This window comes from Mobula birostris, chromosome 12, assembly GCF_030028105.1.
Source record: "Mobula birostris isolate sMobBir1 chromosome 12, sMobBir1.hap1, whole genome shotgun sequence".
Lineage (NCBI taxonomy): Eukaryota > Metazoa > Chordata > Chondrichthyes > Myliobatiformes > Myliobatidae > Mobula > Mobula birostris.
The window spans coordinates 71,902,878-71,923,259 of record NC_092381.1 but is presented as its reverse complement, the minus strand read 5'-3'; the positions used below and the strand labels follow the sequence as shown (position 1 = coordinate 71,923,259).

At 43.5% G+C, this 20,382-nt stretch overlaps 1 protein-coding gene across 3 annotated transcripts in view; it reads right to left on the bottom strand.

Moving 5' to 3' along the window:
* acot11a (acyl-CoA thioesterase 11a) overlaps positions 1-20,382 on the bottom strand; it is a 131,696-nt gene that overhangs the window by 47,455 nt on the left and 63,859 nt on the right. For 2 of the 3 annotated variants that reach the window (XM_072274088.1, XM_072274090.1), the window contains 2 exons: positions 15,077-15,158; positions 14,570-14,671 (listed from right to left, as the gene is read on the bottom strand). In XM_072274088.1, coding sequence (XP_072130189.1) covers positions 14,570-14,671; positions 15,077-15,158 — 184 coding nt within the window. The remainder of the gene's footprint in view (positions 1-14,569; positions 14,672-15,076; positions 15,159-20,382) is intronic. The other variant, XM_072274089.1, reaches the window with a different exon arrangement.

The window sequence follows — 20,382 nt, the reverse complement described above, 5'->3', positions numbered from 1 at the left end:
ATCACAGAGGGGAAAAATAAACTGCCTCTGACACATGGAAGTAGAAAGGGAAACAGTTGTCCTATAAAGGTTATTAATCAAGCACATTTTTGTGATAAATCTGCGTTGGTGCCAGCAGAGGCAAAAGCAATGGTAAAATATTCAAAATTCTGGACACAAGAGTACAGTATGCTTTGACTGTGACTGAGTCACTGGAATTTGGAAGCTGGTAGATATAAAAGATCTTTATTAATCACAAGCAGGTCTTCTGGAGAATGTTTCTCCTCTCCCCACAATCAACAGTATAATAATGTTTTATACTTTTTAAATACAAAAACTGGAATAAGTTATTACCTGGTTCCAATGACGATACTTGCTTATTTCTACAGAATTGCACACTTACAGTGGAAGGGTATCCCAGCTGGCAGAGTCTCTTTGCAAAGAGGTGGTAAAGGAATTCCTGGCACAAAAACACCAAGACCCCCCAAAATATAACTTTTTTGTTACGGAGTTGAGGGACAGCTCCCCAAATAGCCAGAATGTTAAGTAACAAAACAGTCATGTCCTGAACTGTATACTAAGTGCAGGAATATTGTTATGTTTGGGGTATTGGGAAACAGGGTGGCTGTGAATAACAGACACGAGAGACGGAGAGGTGAGGAACAAATGTACAGCTGTTTATTTTGCTTGTAAGTCATCTACCCGGAATGCCCTCTCACATTACATTCAGTACATAAAACAAAGGGAAGCTTGACATCTACCCATAAATGTCAAAATATACATGAATACACAACATATCCCTCCACTTTCCCACACACAGACAAGCTGTTGAACTATTAACATTTAATGGAGTAATCATCACATTCAGCCAACAACCAAAAACACTTTTTTCTGAACTTGCAAAAGAGAGTAGACTGCCTCTATTCCCAGACATAAACCTGAGCATTATTATGCCCCATGTGTTGAGGGTTGGTCACTAAACTACAGACAACCTGGGAATGTTGCCAAAGTCATTTTATCTCTTGGTGGTGTGAGTAGAGATCTTGGGTACTGAATTGTCAGTAGGGGACACCTTAGAAAGCACAGGTGATGGTGAAGCACTGGCTGTGTCATTTGGTCTCAATGGAAGTTCTGCAATCATTTTCTCAGAATCCTGTCCCATTTTTATATCTGGATCTGGATCTGGACTGGTCAGTTTGTGTTGGTTTTCAGTAGCCTCAGAAATGGGTAACAGCTGATCAACACGCCTTCTCCCGATGTTGTGGTTATCAGTTTGCACTGTGGACAACACAAGACCAGCTTGTATCACCACCATTATAGGTATCCACTTTGTTCCCGAGTCATTGTTCTGGGCAAGTACCTTCTCTCTTGCTAGAAATTTCTATACTTCGCTGTTGCACATCTCTCTGCTTGGGTTTCCTGTTCATTCAGTACAATCCGTTTTGTGTTTGGGGGTCTAATCAGTCAAGCCGGATGCAAAGCTGTCTTTTCATCAGTGCAGTGGCTGAAGCCATTTTGGTGGTGGTGTGAGGTGTGTTGCAGAATATCAGCAAGAAAGTGCTAAGACACTGGTTGAGGGATCCACTTTCCAATTAATTCTTGAGGGCTTCTTTCATTGTTTGTATGAATCATTCAGCAAGGCCATTAGTGGCTGGGTGATATGGTGCTGACTTACATGCCTTGAACTCTTCAGAAAGGAGTTGTGGGCCATTATCACTCAAGCTGTTGAGGAAGCCTAAAACGGCCAAAAATGGAACAGAGCTCCTCAATGCATTTTTCAGACGTAGGGCTCTTCATGATGGCAATCTCAGGCCACTTGCTTGTGCATCCATTATGACCAAGAGCATGTGGCCTTCCACAGGTCCTGCAAAATCTGTGTGCATCCTCTGCTGTGGTTCTTTGGGCCACTCTCATGGATGCAAAGGAGTAAGTCACTGGCAACGTGGGCATGCTTTGGCCTTCTCTTCAATGGTTACATTCAGTCCAGGTCCAAAAGTAAATACATGTGATTTCTTTCATGCAGACTACGCCACAGAGTCCTGCATGTTCTACGCAAGCACTTGCTTTCTTAATGGTGGAGGAATGACAACACGGTATCCCCATAGTAAACGTGCTTAGACTGTGAGCACCTCCCATCGAGCCTGATAATGTTTCAATCCTATGATTGGTTCTTCTTTTCATTCGTGAGTTACCACGTCCATTGCTTTAGATAGAACAGTGTCAGTACATGTGTGCTCTGGACCTCCACCACAGTTATCAGCGCTGTAGGTACTTCCTTGAAGTAAGAGGTCTCTTTCGGTGATGGCTCTAGAGCTGTAACGGTCAAGGGAAGTCTGGATAGTCCATCAGCATTCAAGTGGTGCTCAGACCTCGTGTGCTTTATATCATACTGATGTGCAGATCATAACAGAGCTCAACGTTGCTTCCGACCAGCAGTCAGGAAAGAAATGCTCGCATGTGAACTGGAAATTGACGACAAGGGGCAATAAGCTGTCAGTAGTGTAAATCATTGATCAAAGAAGAATTGATAGAATTTATTAACTCCAAAAACAATTGCAAGTGCTTCCTACCCAATCTGGGCATTGTGGCTTTCTGCTTTGCTTAATGTCCTTAATGCGAAAGCAACTGGACGTACTTCACCCGGTGGTATGATGTGTGGGATAACAGTTCCCCCACCATAGGATTGATGCATCACAGGCCAACGGTATGGGCAATGACGGGTTGAAATGTGTGAGTGCTTTGTCACAATGTGACAATGTTGTTTTGTCCTTTTTAAAAGTCTCTTCATAGCTTTTAATTTATTTAAAAGTTCATGAAATGGGTTCAGCATGCTTGCTAAGTTAGGAATAAACTTTGGGTAGTATGTTAGTAGTCCGAAGAAAGATGTTAATTGACTTATATTCAGTGGTGATGGAGCCTCTATAGTTGCCTTCACCTTTGACTTATGCCTTCTGAAGCCCTGAGTTGTTGATCACATGGCCCATATATTCAATCAAAGTTCAAAAGAACAAATAACCATACTTATGGATCCGTGGCCCATATTCCGAGAGTCTCCTTGAGTTTTGTACATGCTCATGCTCATTCTTCCCAGTAATGAGTAAGTCGATCAAAGAGCATTGCACCCTGTCAACCTGTTCAGAATCTGGTTCACTGCTCATTGAAAAAGCTGAAGTGATGTCAATTGGAAGCCTTCACTATCTGAACATCTCTTGTGGGTCACTATAATCAACAGTTCCTGTGACTCTGGCTCCATATGCACCTGCAAGTATGCTTGTCACAAGGCAATCTTCCTCAATGTCTGTCCTCTGGCCAATAATGTAAAAAGGGTCATCAAAGAGGGGAAGAGGGTGTTGTTCAGCCATAAGAACCAGGTTAATAGTTACCTTGACATCTGCACAAAGCCTCAAAGACCCATCCCTTTTTAGAACAGGAACCACCGGAGTAGCCCATTTACTTACATACACTGGTTCCAATACCTTAGAACAAGTCTTGAAGGTGAATGGAACGGTCTTGCCTTCAGACATTTGATTGTTGTGTCAGACATACAAGCCAGTTTAACAGTGATTCTTTTCATACTGCCCAGTTCTCCACTGAATACTTCTGTGTATTTCTTCAATACCTCTTGTATTCCAGTGCTCTCAACGATCAAGTGCACTTTGTGCCAGTTGACTTTGAGCTACTCTAAGCACGAGTGGCCTAGAAGGGCTGGATAATTTCCTTTAACAATGTACAACAGAAGTTAATCTCCACCGTAACATGTCCTACTCCCCTCACTGGAACAACCTCACCAGTGTATGTCTTTACAGTCAACCTTGCCCCTTCTGAGATGTGGTAATTTCCCCTTGTAAACTGGCTCAGACAGCAGTGTGTGTCCACCTGTGTCCTCACTGCAGCCCCATCCAACCATGGGGTCACCCAGTAGCCGTCTTTATGTTCTGAAACAGGTAAAACATGCAAAGCTTCTCCAACCACAGAGTGAGAGTCACTCAGGCCTACCTGGTTGCACTAGACTGAGTTTTTAGCTCCTATTACAGGAAGAAAAGTTGAAACACAAATATCATCTGAAATTTGATTTGCCAGTGCAAAATAATCAACCCTTTCAGTAAATGAACTCCATTGTTCTGTTGCTTCATCATACAGCCACATCCTTCCAAACACCCAAACACTGTTGCCTTTTGCAAACATAATCATGTTCCAGAAAGGTTAACAAGTCTCACCCGTCTCTCTCTCTCTCTCTCTCCTTCTCTGATTTGTTTTATTTAATTGTCCTGTTCTCATTCTCTCCCCTCAGATTCTTCACTCAGCACACTCCCTCAGTCCCTGCAGCCATTTCCACGTCGCTCACCCACATTACACGGCGGTACTCTGCCAGTAATGCACACAGACGTTTCTCGCCGAAGAGAACAAAACTATAAATACCACATGAGGATTTGTCACCTCATCACATTTGTGATACTGGGAATCCGGGCGGCCGTGAATAAAACTCACCAGACACGGAGAGGTGAGGAAAAATGTGCAGCTGTTTATTTTACTTGTAAATAATGCCCTCTCACATTATGTTCAGTATGTAACACACAGGGAAGTTTGACAGCAACCTGCAAGGGCCAAAGTATACATGAATACATAACAGATATGACTTTAATGCCTCCCCTCTCATCAGTGTGAGCCAATTAACATGAATATTCATCTATTGTCTCTCCCTGCACAGATACAGTGGTACAAAAACAAAATCTCCGCCACCGGATGACTGGTTTATTATCAGTTGGTGAAAGTTAAATAGTGAACAGGATTCTTTTTGAAGACTGGCTTTTGTTTGACAGAAAGCTCCATAACTCATGAATAACACAAGTAGTAAATTTGCAGATGTCAAATTTACTAAAATAGGCGGCATCCTTCAGAGTGAAAATGGTTTTCAGGTTTTAGAGAGACCTTGAGGGCAAACGGGCCAAGGAGTGGCAGAGCGCTGAGATGCGTGTGAAAAAGTGAAGCACGAGCACATGGTTCACTTCAAGTGGCATTGCAGGCGGATAGGGTGAAAGGAGGCAGCTTTTGTAAAACAAGGATCTGAGTTAAGAAGTTTGGATGTTATGTTACAGTTGTACAAGATGTTGGTGAAGCCATATTTTGAATATTGTGTTCAGTTTTGGTCCCCCTACTATAGGAAAGATGCTATTAAGCTGGAAAGTGTGCAGAGAACATTTACAAGGATGTTGCAGGGAATCGAGGAACTGAATCTTCCCCTGCATAGTTACAGAGGTTGAGCAAGTTGGGATATTTATCATTGCAGCAGAGTGAACTTAAAGAGATGTATAAAATTATAAGGAGCATAGATAGGATAAGGGGACTCAGCCTTTCTCCCCCAGGACTGGGGAATCAAGAACTAGGCAACATAGACTTAAGGTGAGAGGAAAGAGATTTCATAGGGAACTTAGGGGCAACTTTTTCACTCAAAGAGAGGTCAATACATGGAATGAGCTGCCAAAGGAAGTGTTTCAGGCAGGTGCAATACCAACATTTAAAAGGTACTTGGACAGGTACAGAGATAGGAAAGATTTGGAATATGGGACTGGCTTAAATGGGGATCTTGATCAGCAGGGGCCAGTTGGGCTGAAGAACCCATTTCTGTGCTGTACGATTTGATAACTCTGTGAGAGTCAGGTATGTTTTACACCAGTCTGGTATATTAACTTAGCCATTGTTGTCACACTGGAAACTCACCATGAGAGCAGATGCTGCAGATTTATTTGGTATTTATAGCTGGACTGCAATCAACCTAATTCAGAGTTTACACCGCTACTCGCAATGATTCATTTTCTAATAATGAACCAATATTCATACCATTCATAGCTTTCTTTTAAATTGGTGAATCGTACATTAGAACATTCAGCTAATTCATTCATGTCCTTTAGGTATGGGCATTTGCCACACTTACCTGGTCTAACTTTTAAGTTTTAGAGATGTTTGATAATGCTCCTGAAAGAAGTTGGAACATTTTGTTTCATTAAACTCTCTATGTACAGTAAATGCAAGCTGCAAATATCCTAACCTGACTTTGAGCAGGAAGATCACCTGAAGAGCAATTAGTTCTACAAAATAGAGAATTCAGTGAAAGAAGATACTGCTTCCTCTGACAAAGTTATACCCAAAAATTCTGACATCATTCCCAAATAAAAACATCTGCATATTCAGATATACACAGTATATAAATACACTCTCGTATATCCGGCACATGAAAATTAACTGTTTTATTAAAAAAAATAAAGCACTGACACTTAATTCAACTCTTTGTTAAAGCAATTGATTTTTTAATGAATATTATTTGATGTACAGGATTTGGAATTAGTTAAGTATTAACAGACGGTTTGGAGGAGTATAAAACTGGGCTCCACGCAGCCTGCTGCTTCTGCATTTCATCTCACATGTGCAGTTTGTGCCAGATGCCACCTTGGCAAGAACACTGATGCACGCTGCAAGGTGGATTTTGATTATCAGTAATGCAACACAAATTTAAAATTAAACAAATATGAAGCAATCGTTCACATTTTGTAGCTAAACAGACCAACCTTCTCAATCACATACATTTGGCATCAAGTAGGACTCAGCCAACAAATGCAGTTTAAAGGAATCGTAAAAGGACCTTGTTGTTGATAGCATTCTACTGTCTGTTGCAATGACTAGTGTGCTCAGACCGCATTCAAATATTTAAATTTTATGGAAAGTGGTATGCTTATGGTGAAGTAATCTGACTCTATGTGCAAATTAGTTTCTTAAGAAGGTGCACCATAAATATCAGGGTAACGCACACAGAATGCTGGAAGAACTCAGCAGGTCAGGCAGCATCTAGGGAAAGAAATAAACAGTCGCGTTTCTGGCCGAGACCCTTCATCATGACTGGCAAGGAAGGGGGGAGGAAGCCAGGATAAGAAGGTGGGGGGAGGAGGGGAGGGGAAGGAGTTCACGCTGGCAGGTGATGGGTGAAGGCAGGTGAGGGAGAAGGTAGGTGGATGGGGGAGGAAGGTTGAAGTGCAAAGCTGGGAGGTAATACTTGTGTGCTATACCACAAATATCACATTTGATCTACAACATGAATAAAAGGACTGGCAGGAGGCACCTGGAGCAGGACAAGGATGTGTGAAGAAACAGAGGATGAGGAATCTTGGTATAAAATTGGATCCACCCAGACTGGGAGGCATCAGGTCTCCTGCCTAAGCAAACAAAAACAACTTGCATTTCAATGAAGGTATCCTTACTGAGATCTGCCACCTAATACATTGCAAACACAACCTCAGGCTGAAGCAAGGACTTCACTGTCAGCAGGTGTGGCTATAAACTTCTACTCTACATATAATGAGAGCCAGACTGTCACAGGACATGGCAGAATATTAGCATGTTCAAACACTTCCACTGTCTAGAAAACTCTGGACAATCACTGCAGCTCATGTCATATTTCAAGCCCAGACCCTTAGTATCCTGCAACACACTTCACAACCTTGCAATTATAAGAGCATTATTCTAGTCTCCAGACATCAACAAAGCAGCTAAAAAGAACAAAAGAGTCAACTTTGACGGTCTATTTGAACAAATTACGATTAACTGATACAACCGCAGACTGCTGCAACATGGAAACAGAGTCTTTGGCTCAACTTGTCCACGTTGACTGTGTTGCTTGCCAGCAACACCAGGCAACAGGCGAAACTTGGAGGGGGAGGGATGAAGCAAAGAGCTAGGAAGTTGATTGGTGAAAGAGACAGAAGGCCATGGGAGAAAGAAGGGGGGGGGAGGAGGAGCACTAGAGGGAGGCGATGGGCAGGCAAGGAGATAACATGAGAGAGGGACAAGGAGATGGGAAATGGTGAAGGTGAGTGGGGGGAGAGGCATTACTGGAAGTTTGAGAAATCGATCTTCACGCCATCAGGTTGGAGGCTACCCAAACAGAATACAGTACAAGGTGTTGTTCCTCCAACCCAAGTGTGGCCTTAGGAAAGGGCCACACTTAGACCGATGGTTTGAGATGCATCTATTTTAATGCAAGGAGTATTTTGAACACAGCGGATGAGCTTAAAGAGTGGATCAGTACTTGGAGCTATGATGTTGAGGCCATTACAGAAACTTGGATGGCTCAGGGGCAGGAATGGTTACTTCAAGTGCCAGGCTTTAGGTGTTTCCGAAAGGGAGGCAAAAGAGGTGGGGGCGTGACACTGTTGATCAGAGATAGTGTCACGGCTGCAGAAAAGGAGGAAGTCATGGAGGGATTGTCTACGGAGTCTCTATGGGTGGAAGTTAGGAACAGGAAGAGGTCAATAACTCTACCAGGTGTTTTTTTTATATAGACCACCCAATAGTAACAGGGACATTGAGGAGCAGACAGGGAGACAGATCCTGGAAAAGTGTAATAATAACAGGGTTGGCTTGGTGAGAGATTTTAATTTCCCAAATATCGACTGGCATGTCCCTAGATCGAGGGTTTAGATGGGGTGGAGCTTGTTAGGTGTGTTCAGGAAGGTTTCTTGACACAATAGGTATGTAGATAAGCTTACAAGAGGAGAGGCTGTACTTGATCTGGTATTGGGAAATGAACCTGGTCAGGTGTCAGATCCTTCAGTGGGAGAGCAGTTTGGAGATAATGATCATAATTCTATCTCCTTTATCATAGCATTGGAGAAGGATAGGAACAGACAAGTTAGGAAAACATTTAATTGGAGTAAGGGGAAATATGAGGCTATCAGGCAGGAACTTGGAAACATAAATTGGGAACAGATGTTCTCAGGGAAACGTACAGAAGAAATGTGGCAAATGTTCAGGGGATATTTGCGTGGAGTTCTACATAGGTACGTTCCAATGAGACAGGGAAAGGATGGTAGGGTACAGGAACCATGGTGTACAAAGGCTGTTGTAAATCTAGTCAAGAAGTAAAGAAAAGCTTACAGAAGGTTCAAAAACTAAGTAATAATAGAGATCTAGAAGATTATAAGGCTAGCAGGAAGAGCTTAAGAATGAAATTAGGAGAGCCAGAAGGGGCTATGAGAAGGCCTTGGCGGACAGGATTAAGGAAAACTCCAAGGCATTCTACAAGTATGTAAAGAGCAAGAGGATAAGACGTGACAGAATCGGACCAATCAATCGGTGACAGTGGAAAAGTGTGTATGGAACTGGAGGGGATAGCAGAGGCACTTGATGAGTACTTTGCTTCAGTATTCACTATGGAAAAGGATCTTGGTGATTGTAGGGATGACTTACAGTGGACTGAAAAGCTTGAACATATAGATATTAAGGAAGAGGATGTGCTGGAGCTTCTGGAAAGCATCAAGTTGGATAAGTCACCGGGACCGGACGGGATGTACCCCAGGCTACAGTGAGATGCGAGGGAGGAAATTGCTGAGCCTCTGGGGATGATCTTTGCATCATCAATGGGGACGGGACAGGTTCTGGAGGATTGGAGGGTTGCGGATGTTGTTCCTTTATTCAAGAAAGGGAGTAGAGGTAGCCCAGGAAATTATAACCAGTGAGTCTTACTTCAGTGGCGGGTAAGTTGATGGAAAAGATCCTGACAGACAGGATTTATGAACATTTAGAGAGGCATAATATGATTAGGAATAGTCAGCATGGCTTTGTCAAAGGCAGGTCGTGCCTTACAAGCCTGATTGAATTTTTTGAGGATGTGACTAAACACATTGATGAAGGAGGAGTAGTAGATGTAGTGTATATGGATTTCAGCAAGGTATTTGATAAAACACCCCATGCAAGGCTTATTGAGAAAGTAAGGAGGCATGGGATGCAAGGGGACATTGCTTTGTGGATCCAGAATTGGCTTGCCCACAGAAGGCAAAGAGTGGTTGTAGACAGGTCATATTCTGCATGGAGTTCAGTGACCAGTGGTGTGCCTCAGGGATCTGTTCTGGGACCCCTACTCTTCGTGATTTTTACAAATGACCTGGATGAGGAAGTGGAGGGATGGGTTAGTAAATCTGCTAATGACACAAAGGTTGGGGGTGTAGTGGATAGTGTGGAGGGCTGTCAGAGGTTACAGCAGGACATTGATAGGATGCAAAACTGGACTGAGAAGTGGCAGATGGAGTTCAGCCCAGATAAGTGTAAGGTGGTTCATTTTGGTAGGTCAAATATGATGGCAGAATATAGTATTAATGGTAAGACTCTTGGCAGTGTGGAGGATCAGAGGGATCCTGGGGTCTGAATCCATAGGACACTCAAAACTGCTGCGCAGGTTGACTGCGTGGTTAAGGCGGCAAACGGTGCATTTGATTTCATCAATCGTGGGATTAGGAGCCGAGAGGTAATATTGCAGTCATATGGGACCCTGGTTAGACCCCACTTGGAGTACTGTGCTCAGTTCTGGTCGCCTCACTACAGGAAAGGTGTGGAAACCAGAGAAAGGGTGCAGAGGAGATTTACAAGGATGTTGCCCAGATTGGGGGGCATGTCTGATGAGAATAAGTTGAGTGAACTCAGCCCTTTCTCCTTGGAGCGACAGAAGATGAGAGGTGACCTGATAGAGCTGTATAAGATGATGAGAGGCATTGATCGTGTGGATAGTCAGAGGCTTTTTTACAGGGCTGAAATGGCTAGTATGAGAGGGCATGGTTTGGTCTTTTTGGAAATCAGACCAGAGTGAATACTCTGAGGTGTGTTATGGAACAGAGGGATGTCATAGTGAAAGTGCAAGGTTTGCTGAAAATGGCATGACAGGCTGACAAGTTGAAGAAGGCAGGTTTGGGCACACTGGCCTTCATCAGTCAAGGCATTGAGTATAGGATTTGGGAAGTTATGTTGCAGCACTGCAGACATTTTTGAGTTCGCACTTAAGAGGATTGTGTACAGTTTTGGTCATCCTGTCAGAGGAAAGCTGCTTGGGAGTAGGTACAGAGGAGATGTCAGGAGTAAGTTTTTTTTACGCAGAGTGATGAGTGCGTGGAATGGGCTGCTGGCAACAGTTGTGGAGGCAGATTCTACAGGGTCTTTTAAGAGACTCCTGGATAGATACATGGAGTTTAGGAAAATAGAGGGGTAAAATAGATAATTTCTAAGGTAAGGACATGTTTGGCACAGCATCGTGGGCCGAAGGGCCTGTATTGTGCTGTAGGTTTTCTATGTTTCTATGATATACAGGAGGCCACTCCGGGAGCACCGAACACAGTAAATGACCCCAACAGACTCACAGGTGAAGTGTTGCCTCACCTGGAAGGACTGTCTGGGGCTCTGAATTGTAGTGAGGGAGGAGGTGTAGGGGCAGGTTAGGCACTTGTTCCACCTGCAAGGATAAGATTACTATGCTGGTAAGCCTGTTTCTGCACTCTTTATATTTTAATAACACCTTTCCTCTGACACGATGACCAAAACTGTACACAATCCTCCAAGTGCGAACTCAAAAATGTCTGCAGTGCTGCAACATAACTTCCCAAATCCTATACTCAATGCCCTGACTGATGAAGGCCAGCGTGCCCAAACCTGCCTTCTTCAACTTGTCAGCCTGCCGTGCCATTTTCAGCAAACCTTGCACTTTTACTATGACATCCCTCTGTTCCATAACACACCTCACAGCATTCAATCTGGTCTGATTTCCAAAAATGCAATACCTCACATTAACTGGACTGAAAGCCATTGGCTAATCCACAACCCACATACCAGCAGATCAAGCCCATCTGTAATTTTTCATAACCCACTACACTATCTCGCAACACAATCTATTTTAATATCATCCGTAAAGTCCCTATAAACATGGCAATTCACATCACTTCCATTCCTAATTAGCAAACCTGTTTTCTTAAATAATGTCTCTGCATCTGCATCGTCAAGATTTCTCTTCCCCATTTTAGTTTTTAATGTTTCAATCAAATCACCTCTCATGCTTCTTAACTCCAGCAGACACAAGCCTAGCCTACTTGACCTTTCTTCATAAGACTATCCTTCCATTCTCAATATTAGTCCAACAAACCTTCTCTGAATGGCTTCCACTTCCTTCCTTCCCTAACAGAGGCAAATACTCTACATAGACAGGACAACAAAATGGCTGCTGCTTCTCAGCTCCAGAGGCCCAGTTCAGTATCGTCCTGCAGTGTTACAAGAGTCCACACCTTTCCCCTGTGATCAGGCAGTTTATCTCCTATCCCAATGGTGGGAAGAGTTGGTAAGTTAATTGATCACTGTAAATTGCCACTCGTGAGTAGATGACTATTAAATCTGGAGGAGGTGGGGTTCATGAGAATGTGGGGAGAACAAACCATGTGGGGAGAACAAACTATGAGATTAGTGTAAGTGGGTGATTGATGGTATTGAGTCAGGTCAGTCAAAGGGCCCATTTCCATACTCAAAAACTGAACAAGTTCTCCAAGTGTGGTATCACCACTTCCCTACAGAGCTGTTTCACTAAGGAACCACTTTATTCTACATTCTTAAACAAGTGTGCAATTTTCCAACCACTGCAATGTCACCTCACTAGATACTTTGATGTTCAGAGAATCCATAAATTGTAGAACATGTAAATAAAGCACAACTAAACCGAAGAACTCTTACCCTATTCATTCTTTACATTGTCATATAAGCTTTTAGTTTTTAAGTCTGAATGACCAGCAGACTGAGTCACATTGAGACCAAGGAGGAAACCTGCTTCACGAAACAGCATCCATGTACATCTAAAGTCACAAACTGCTGAGGATGGCAATTGTGGCAAGGCAGCATTGAAAGGGTAAGTGTATCGGTGAAATATTTTTAAAAAATCAATGTCAAGCAATCTGCATTAAACAAGGAATTGCTACCAATATTGTTATATCTTGAGAACTGAATTCATTGCCCTATTGAAAGAGTTACCAAAAAGAACCACTTTGCCCCTCCCTCCAATTTCTTTCATTTATTAACAACATATTTATTTTATTAGCTTGGAAAAGTGATGCTGCTGAGCGTTTCACGGTAATTAACTATTTTACCATTGACATTTTTCTCAGGAGATTTAATTTTGCATTAATCAAAGCAACACACATAAAATGCTGGAGGAACTCAGCAGATCAGGCAGCATCTATGGAAAAGAGTAAACATGCTATGTCTCGGGCCGAGACCCTTCTTCAGGATTGGAAGGGAAGGGAGAAGACACCAGAATAAAAAGCTAGGTGGAGGGGAAGGAGGATAGCTGGAAGGTGATAGGTGAAGCCAGGTGGGTAGGAAAAGAAAAGGGCTGGAGAGGAAGGAATTTGATAGGAGAGGAGAGTGGACCATAGGAGAAAGGGAAGGAGGAGGGAACCCAGAGGGAGGCAACAGGCAGGTAAGAAGAAGTAAGAGACCAGAGTGGGGAATAGAAGATGAGGGTAGGGGGAGGGAAAATTACATGACTGGAAGGAGAAACTGATATTCATGCAACCCAGTTGCAGGCTATCTAGATGGAATATGAAGTGATGCTCCTCCATCCTGAGGGTGGCCTCATTGCATCACAAGAGAAGGTCATGGACTGACATGTCAGAACAAGAATGCAAATCGGAATTAAGGTGTTTGGCCACCGGGAAGTTCTGCTTTTGGCAGATGAAGCACAGGTGCTTGATGAAGCGGTCGCCCAATTTGCAGCAGGTCTCACCAATGCGTTGGAGGCTGCATTATACAATAGACAACAACAGCAGATTCACAGGTGAAGCGTTGCCTCACCTGGAAGGACCTCACTGGTGAAAAAAAAATCCCTCCCCCTCCCTCCTCTTCTTCTAATCCCCACTCTGGCCTCTTGCCTCTTCTCACCAGCCTATTGCTTACCCCTGGGTCCCCTCCTCCTTCCCTTTCTCCAATGGTCCACTCTCCTCTCCTATCAGATTTTTTCTTCTCTCGCCCTTTACCTTTCTTACCCTCCTTCATTCACCTATCACCTTCCGGCTATCTTCCTTCCCCTCCCCCACCTTTTTATTCTGGTGCCTTCCCCCCTTTCCTTTCCAGTCCTGAAGAACGGTCTCAGCCCGAAATGTTGCATCTTTGTTCATTCCAGCATTTTGTGTGTCTTGCTTTGGATTTCCGGCAACTGCACAATTTCTTGTGTTAGTGAATCAAATCCTGGTCTGAATGTTTCTGATTTACATTGCACAGATGTATTCAGAGTGACAGGATAGGCATCTTTAACCTAATTTACCTGTCAATAACACAAGAGATTCTAGAAGTCCAGAGCAACAGGCACAAAATGCTGGAGGAACTCAGCAGGTCAGGCAGCATCTATGGAAACGAATAAACAGTCTACATTTCAGGCTGAGACCCTACATCAGATTAGGATCAATAAGCTGCTAAAATAGTATTTTTCTGTATTTAGTGCAGCTATAAACCAGTATTCCACAGGTTTCTTACTAAGCAAGTTTGGTTAAAATTATCCTCAATCCATCTGAAAAATAATACATACTTCCTACTCACAAAAACTTCTGCTTTTTTATGAAAGGCTAATTCTTGATTTTGTTGTTGATTTGCACATGCAGTTAAAATATCATTAAGCTTCCCTGGGCGTTTAACAACTAAAGAGGAATACATATGGCAAATTAATACAAAATCAGAGTGCATACATATTAGATAAAGGACAACCTTCAGATCTTTAGTTACCACTCTAAGATCATATTCCTACCTTTCCAGGACCTTCTCCCTTGGCTACGAAGGTAGCAAATGCATTGCACACTTTCCACTGCTTTCCACTCAACGGATCTTCACAAATAATATTAATTCCAACCTGGATAAAGAATTATTTTCTAAATTAATCTAACTGTAAAGCATCTCCCAGCAGAACAACTACAACCCAATGATTTCCAACAATGCTTTTAACGTCAAATGCACGGTTCGGAGAGAATGGTCCGGCAGCTATGGCCGAGGAACACCAATGTTAGCTCTATATAGCTTTCAGAACTGGCACAAATCAATCATTGTTATAAATTCTGATCTAAAATTGTAGATACACTGAGCCACAACACTGTATTTCCGTATGATGTCAGCAAACTGAAGGTTATGGTAGAGCTGTATTCTAGGATAAGTTAAACATCCCAAAGGCATATACGTACGAGAAAAACAGATTGGGAAAAAAACCCTATCTTAATTGGATTTAATTGTCACTCGACTGGATTAGTGAAATCCTTCATACAAATCTAAAGTAAGTTCCGACCTCCAGACTTGTGGTAAATGCACGATTCACTTTTGCTTTGATGTTCACTACTTGTCCAACTCTGGAAGAAAATAAAAGCATTCAGAATTACCAAGAAAGCCACTTGCAAATGCACTGAAAATCTGCTATCATGATAATCTTGACATGTTCATTTTTGTATTCCATAATACCAGCTTTGGTGAGTAACTAACATCCACTATAATCCTATTAAAGGGTATCAAGCTCCAGCTTGTGTTATTTTGAATCCAAATACTCAGCATTATCTTTATCTTAGAACTCTCCCAATAGTATTTGCCATAGGAGTGCAAAATGCTCAGCTACTAAGCTTTCTCTTTTGACAATTTCCCTTTTTTTTTCCCAGAGAAATTTGAAGCAGTGGTGAGGGCAGGGGAGTAGATGTTACCTACATGGCCTTTAGCAATGCCTTCGATGGAACACATGGGATCCAGATGAGCTTGTCAATAGATACAAAATCTGTTTGGTGGTAGAACATAGAGGGTCGTAAGAGAGGTAGTTTTTCAGTAAGAGGCTCGTGACCAGCGGGGTGTTGCAGAGATCAGTGCTGGCTCCTCTGTTATTGGTGAGGTATATTAATAATCTGGATGAGAATGTAGGTGGCATAATTAGCATATTTGCAGTGACAGCAATATTGGTGTTGGATAGTGGACAGTGAAGAAGGTTGTCCAAGGCTACAACAGGGTACTGAGCAACAGGGAAATGGGCCAACGAATAGCAGAAGGAATTTAACCCAGACAAGTGCAAAGTGATGCAATTTGGGAAGTTAAACCAGGACTGGACTTACACAGTGAATGGCAGAGCCTTGAAGAGTGTTGTTGGATGGAGAGACCTGAAGTTGCATGTAAATAAATCCACAAGTGTAGCAACACAGGTAGGCAGGGTAGCGAAGATGACATATGGCCTTCGTCAGGTAAGCCATCAAGTACAAGAGTTGGGATGTCAAGTTTCAATTATACAGAACATTACTTACGCCACATAGAGTATTACGTGCCATTCTGGTTGCCAGAATAAGCTACAGAGAATGGAGAACGATTCAAAAATGTTGTCTGGATTGGAAGGCTTGAGTTATTAGGAGGGACTGCATTTGTTAGATCTGCTTTCTCTGAAGCAAGTAACATGATAGAGTATATAAATTTATGAGCGGTGTAGACAGTATGGATAGATACTTGGTCTATTGTCCATAAAACTAGGGAGCAGAAGTTTAAGATGAGAGGGAGGTGGTTTCAAGGGGAACTGGAGGGGTAAGTTTTTCACAAAGAGTAGTTGGTATCTGGAATAAGCTGCCAGAGGTGATGGTAGAAGCAGGAATAGTAACAACATTTAAGAGACATCTGTTCAAGTACTTGAATGAGCAAGCTAGAGGGGGATATGAAATTATTGCAAGCAAGTGGGTTAGTGTAGACAAGCATAATGGTTGGCATAAACATAATGGGTCAAAAGAACTGTTTCAATTCTGTACAACTTAAAAGACTCTAAATCTTACATATTTTTAAAATATTCCTTCACTCAGGGAGCTAACGGGCCCAACTCACCACCAAGACTAAATCTGTCCGCTTACACCACCTACGTTAGAGACTTGTGTCCAAGGACCCACCCTCTTTGCCAGTGCCCAGCATTCATGCTTCTCCCTACCACTCAACCTGCTCCCAGCTACCCAGCACCACCAACCACAGGAAGGATCGATGCCCCTCACTCGAAGCCCACTCAAGACACCAATTCTGCCTCTCATGGATTCCTGCCTTCGCCCTCTGGGAATTTCAAGTACAGTATCCGTGGCTCACCAGGAGAATTGTGAGTCCTGCATTGCCGTGAATCAAGCAGGAGTTCTACACAGTGCTCTGGTCAATATTTAACCCTCCATCTCATCAGAACAGATAGCTGATGAAACACACACAAAGTGCTGGAGGAACTCAGCCGGCCGGGCAACGTCTATGGAAAAAAGCACAGTCGACATTTCAGGCCGAAATCCTTCAGCAGGACTAGAGAGAAAAAGTTAGGGAGTAGATTTGAAAGATGGGGGAAGGGAGAGAGAACCACCAGGCGATAGGTGAAACTTGGAGGGGGAGGGATGAAGAAAAGAGCTAGGAAGTTGATTGGTGTAAGAGACAGAAGGCCATGGAAGAAAGATAAAAGTGGGGGGAGCACCAGAGGGAGGCGATGGGTGGGCAAGGAGGTAACATGAAAGAGGGAAAAGAGGATGGGAAATGGTGAAGGGGAGGGGGTGGGGCATTACTGGAAGCTTGATAAATCATGCCATCAGGTTGGAGGCAACCCAAACAAAATATAAGATGTTGTTCTTCCAACCTAAGTGTGGCCTTATCGCAACAGTGAAAGAGGCCATGGATGGACATATTGGAATGGGAATGGGAAGTGGAATTAAAATGGGTGGACACTGAGAGATCCCGCTTGTTCTGGCGGGTGGAGCGTAGATGCTCGGCGAAGCGGTCTCCCAATCTACGCTGGGTCTCACCGATATGCACGAGGCCACACTGGGAGCACCGAACACAGTATATGACCCCAACAGACTCACAGGTGAAGTGTCGCCTCACCTGGAAGGACTGTTTGGGGCCCTGAATGGTAGTGAGAGAGGAAGTGTAGCACTTGTTCTGCTTGCAAGGATAAGTGCCAGAGGGAGATCAGTGGGGAAGCACAAATGGCTATGGGAGTCACGTAGGGAGCGATCCCTCCGGAAAGCAGAAAGTGGGGGGGCAGAGGGAAAGATTTGATTAGTGGTGGGATCGAGTTGGAGGTGGCAGAAGAATTATGTGCTGGACATGGAAGCTGGGGGAAAGGAAAAGGAGGACATCTCTTTGTTTTTTAGAATGAAAAGCCTCATCCTGAGAGCAGATGCAGCAGAGACAGAGGAACTGAGAGAAGGGGATGGCATTTTTACAAGTAGCAGGGTGGGGTGAGGTATAGTCCAGGTAGCTGTGAGAGTCCATTGGTTTATAATAGACTTCATGGATAAGTTCTCTCCGGAGATCGAGACAGTGAGATCGAGAAAGGGAAGGGAAGTGTCAGAAATGCAGCAGATAAATTTGAGGCCAGGGTGGAAGCTGAAAGCAAAGTGGATGAAATCGACGAGTTCAGCATGGGTGCAGGAAGCAGCACCAATGCAGTTGTCGATGTAGTGTAGGAAAAGTGCAGGACGGTCACCAATGCAGGCTTGGGACATAGGTGTTCCACGTAGTCAACAAACAGGCAGGCATAGCTAGGACCCATGCGAGTGCCCATGGCTACCCCTTTTGTTTGAAGGAAGTGGGAGGAGCCAAATGAGAAATTATTCAGAGTGAGGGCAAGTTCCACTAGGTGGAAGAGAGTGGTGGTGGAGAGGAACTGGTTGGGTCTGGTGTCCAGAAAGAAACGAAGAGCTTTGAGGCATTCCTGATGGGAGATGGAGGTGTATAGGGACCGGACATCTATAGTAAAAATAAGATGATGGGGTCAGGGAACCTGAAATCCTTGAAAAGCTCAATGCCTTCAATCACAGCTCTTCCATTTCATGCACGTCTGCTCTCACCCCATCCTCTCGCCACCCAACCAGGGATAGGGTTCCTCTTGTAATCACCTACCACCCCACCAATCTCCGCATCCAGCACGTAATTGTCTGAAACTTCCACCACCTCCAACTGGATCCCACCACCAAGCACATTTTTCCCTTCCCCCTCACTTCCTGCTTTCCGCAGGGATTGCTCCCATCATGACTCCCTTGTCCATTCATCCTTCTCCACTGATCTCCCTCCTGGCACTTATCCTTGTAAGCAGAACAAGTGCTACACATGCCCTTACACTTCCTCCCTCGCTACCATTCAGGGCCCCAAACAGTCCTTCCAGGTGAGGCGACACTTCACCTGTGAGTCTGTCGGGGTCATATACCGTGTTTGGTGCTCCTGGTGTGGCCTCCTCTATATCGGTGAGACCTGACGTAGATTGGGAGATCGCTTCGCTGAGCATCTACAGTCCATGCGCTAGAACAAGCAGGATCTCCCAATGGCCACCCATTTTAATTCCGCTTCCCATTCCCATTCTCTTATGTCCATCCATGGTCTCCTCCACTGTCGTGATAGCCGCACTTAGGTTGGAGGAACAACACCGTGTATTCCATTTGGATAGCCTCCAACCTGATGGCATGAACATCAATTTCTCAAACTTCCAGTAATGCCTTCCGCCCCCACCACCCTTCACCATTTCCCAACCCTTTTTCCCCTCTCTCATGTTATCTCCTTGCTCATCCATCACCTCCCTCTGGTGCTCCTCCCCTCTTTCATCTTTCTTCCATGGCCTTCTGTCTCTTTCACCAATCAACTTCCCAGCACTTTGCTTCATCCCTCCCCCTCCAAGTTTCACCTATTGCCTGGTGGTTCTCTCTCCCCTACCTCCACCCATCAAATGTACTCCTCAGGTTTTTTCTCAAGTCCTACCAAAGGGTTTCAGCCCGAAACATCAACTGTGCTTTTTTTTCCATAGATGCTGCCTGGCCTGCTGAGTTCCTCCCGCATTTTGTGTGTGTTGCTTGAATTTCCAGTATCTGCAGACTTTCTCTTGTTTGAGATACTGATGACCATTGTTTATGGAGCCTTGTTCTGCACTATTATCTGCAATGTTTGTTAAATACCACCAAGGATATGATTCAAATATACATCACTTTCTGATACTCTGGGATATCTGCACATCATGAAAAACACTTCATAAGACACAAATTTTCTTTTATTCCTGAGCCACGCTTCAGGTTTTCAGCCTTACAACAGAACTTGATAACCTTCAGTAACACTTGCTGGAAGTTTTGAAATACCAGCTTGTTGCCTCCATAAATTTATTCAGATTTCAGAAGTGAATTGTGTGCAAAGCATTCAAGATTACCAAGCTGGCTTGTAATGCTGTGCATGTTTGACACTGAAATCTAAAGGCCAAAAGCCACAGAAAATGCATGGGTATGAACTAACGGCCAATAAATAAGCATCGAATAGTCCAGGATACTTGGATTTTAAAAAGAGATGGGTAAAATTAAAAAGGAGGATAATAAGAAAAGAAATAAAGACAGAAGAGAGAAAAGATCGCAGATCAAATAGAATAAATTTAGGCAGCTATAAAGGCAGCAAGGAGCAAAAACTTCCAGAAACGTTTACAAGTCTCACACAATCATGATATTGGAAAGCAGTTTACAAGTCAAGAAAGCAAAAGTTCTTGTAACAAGGAATATACAATAGATTAGATTAGATTAATAACCAATAACCAGTAAATTAGTATTACATTTGTAGTTTAAAAAT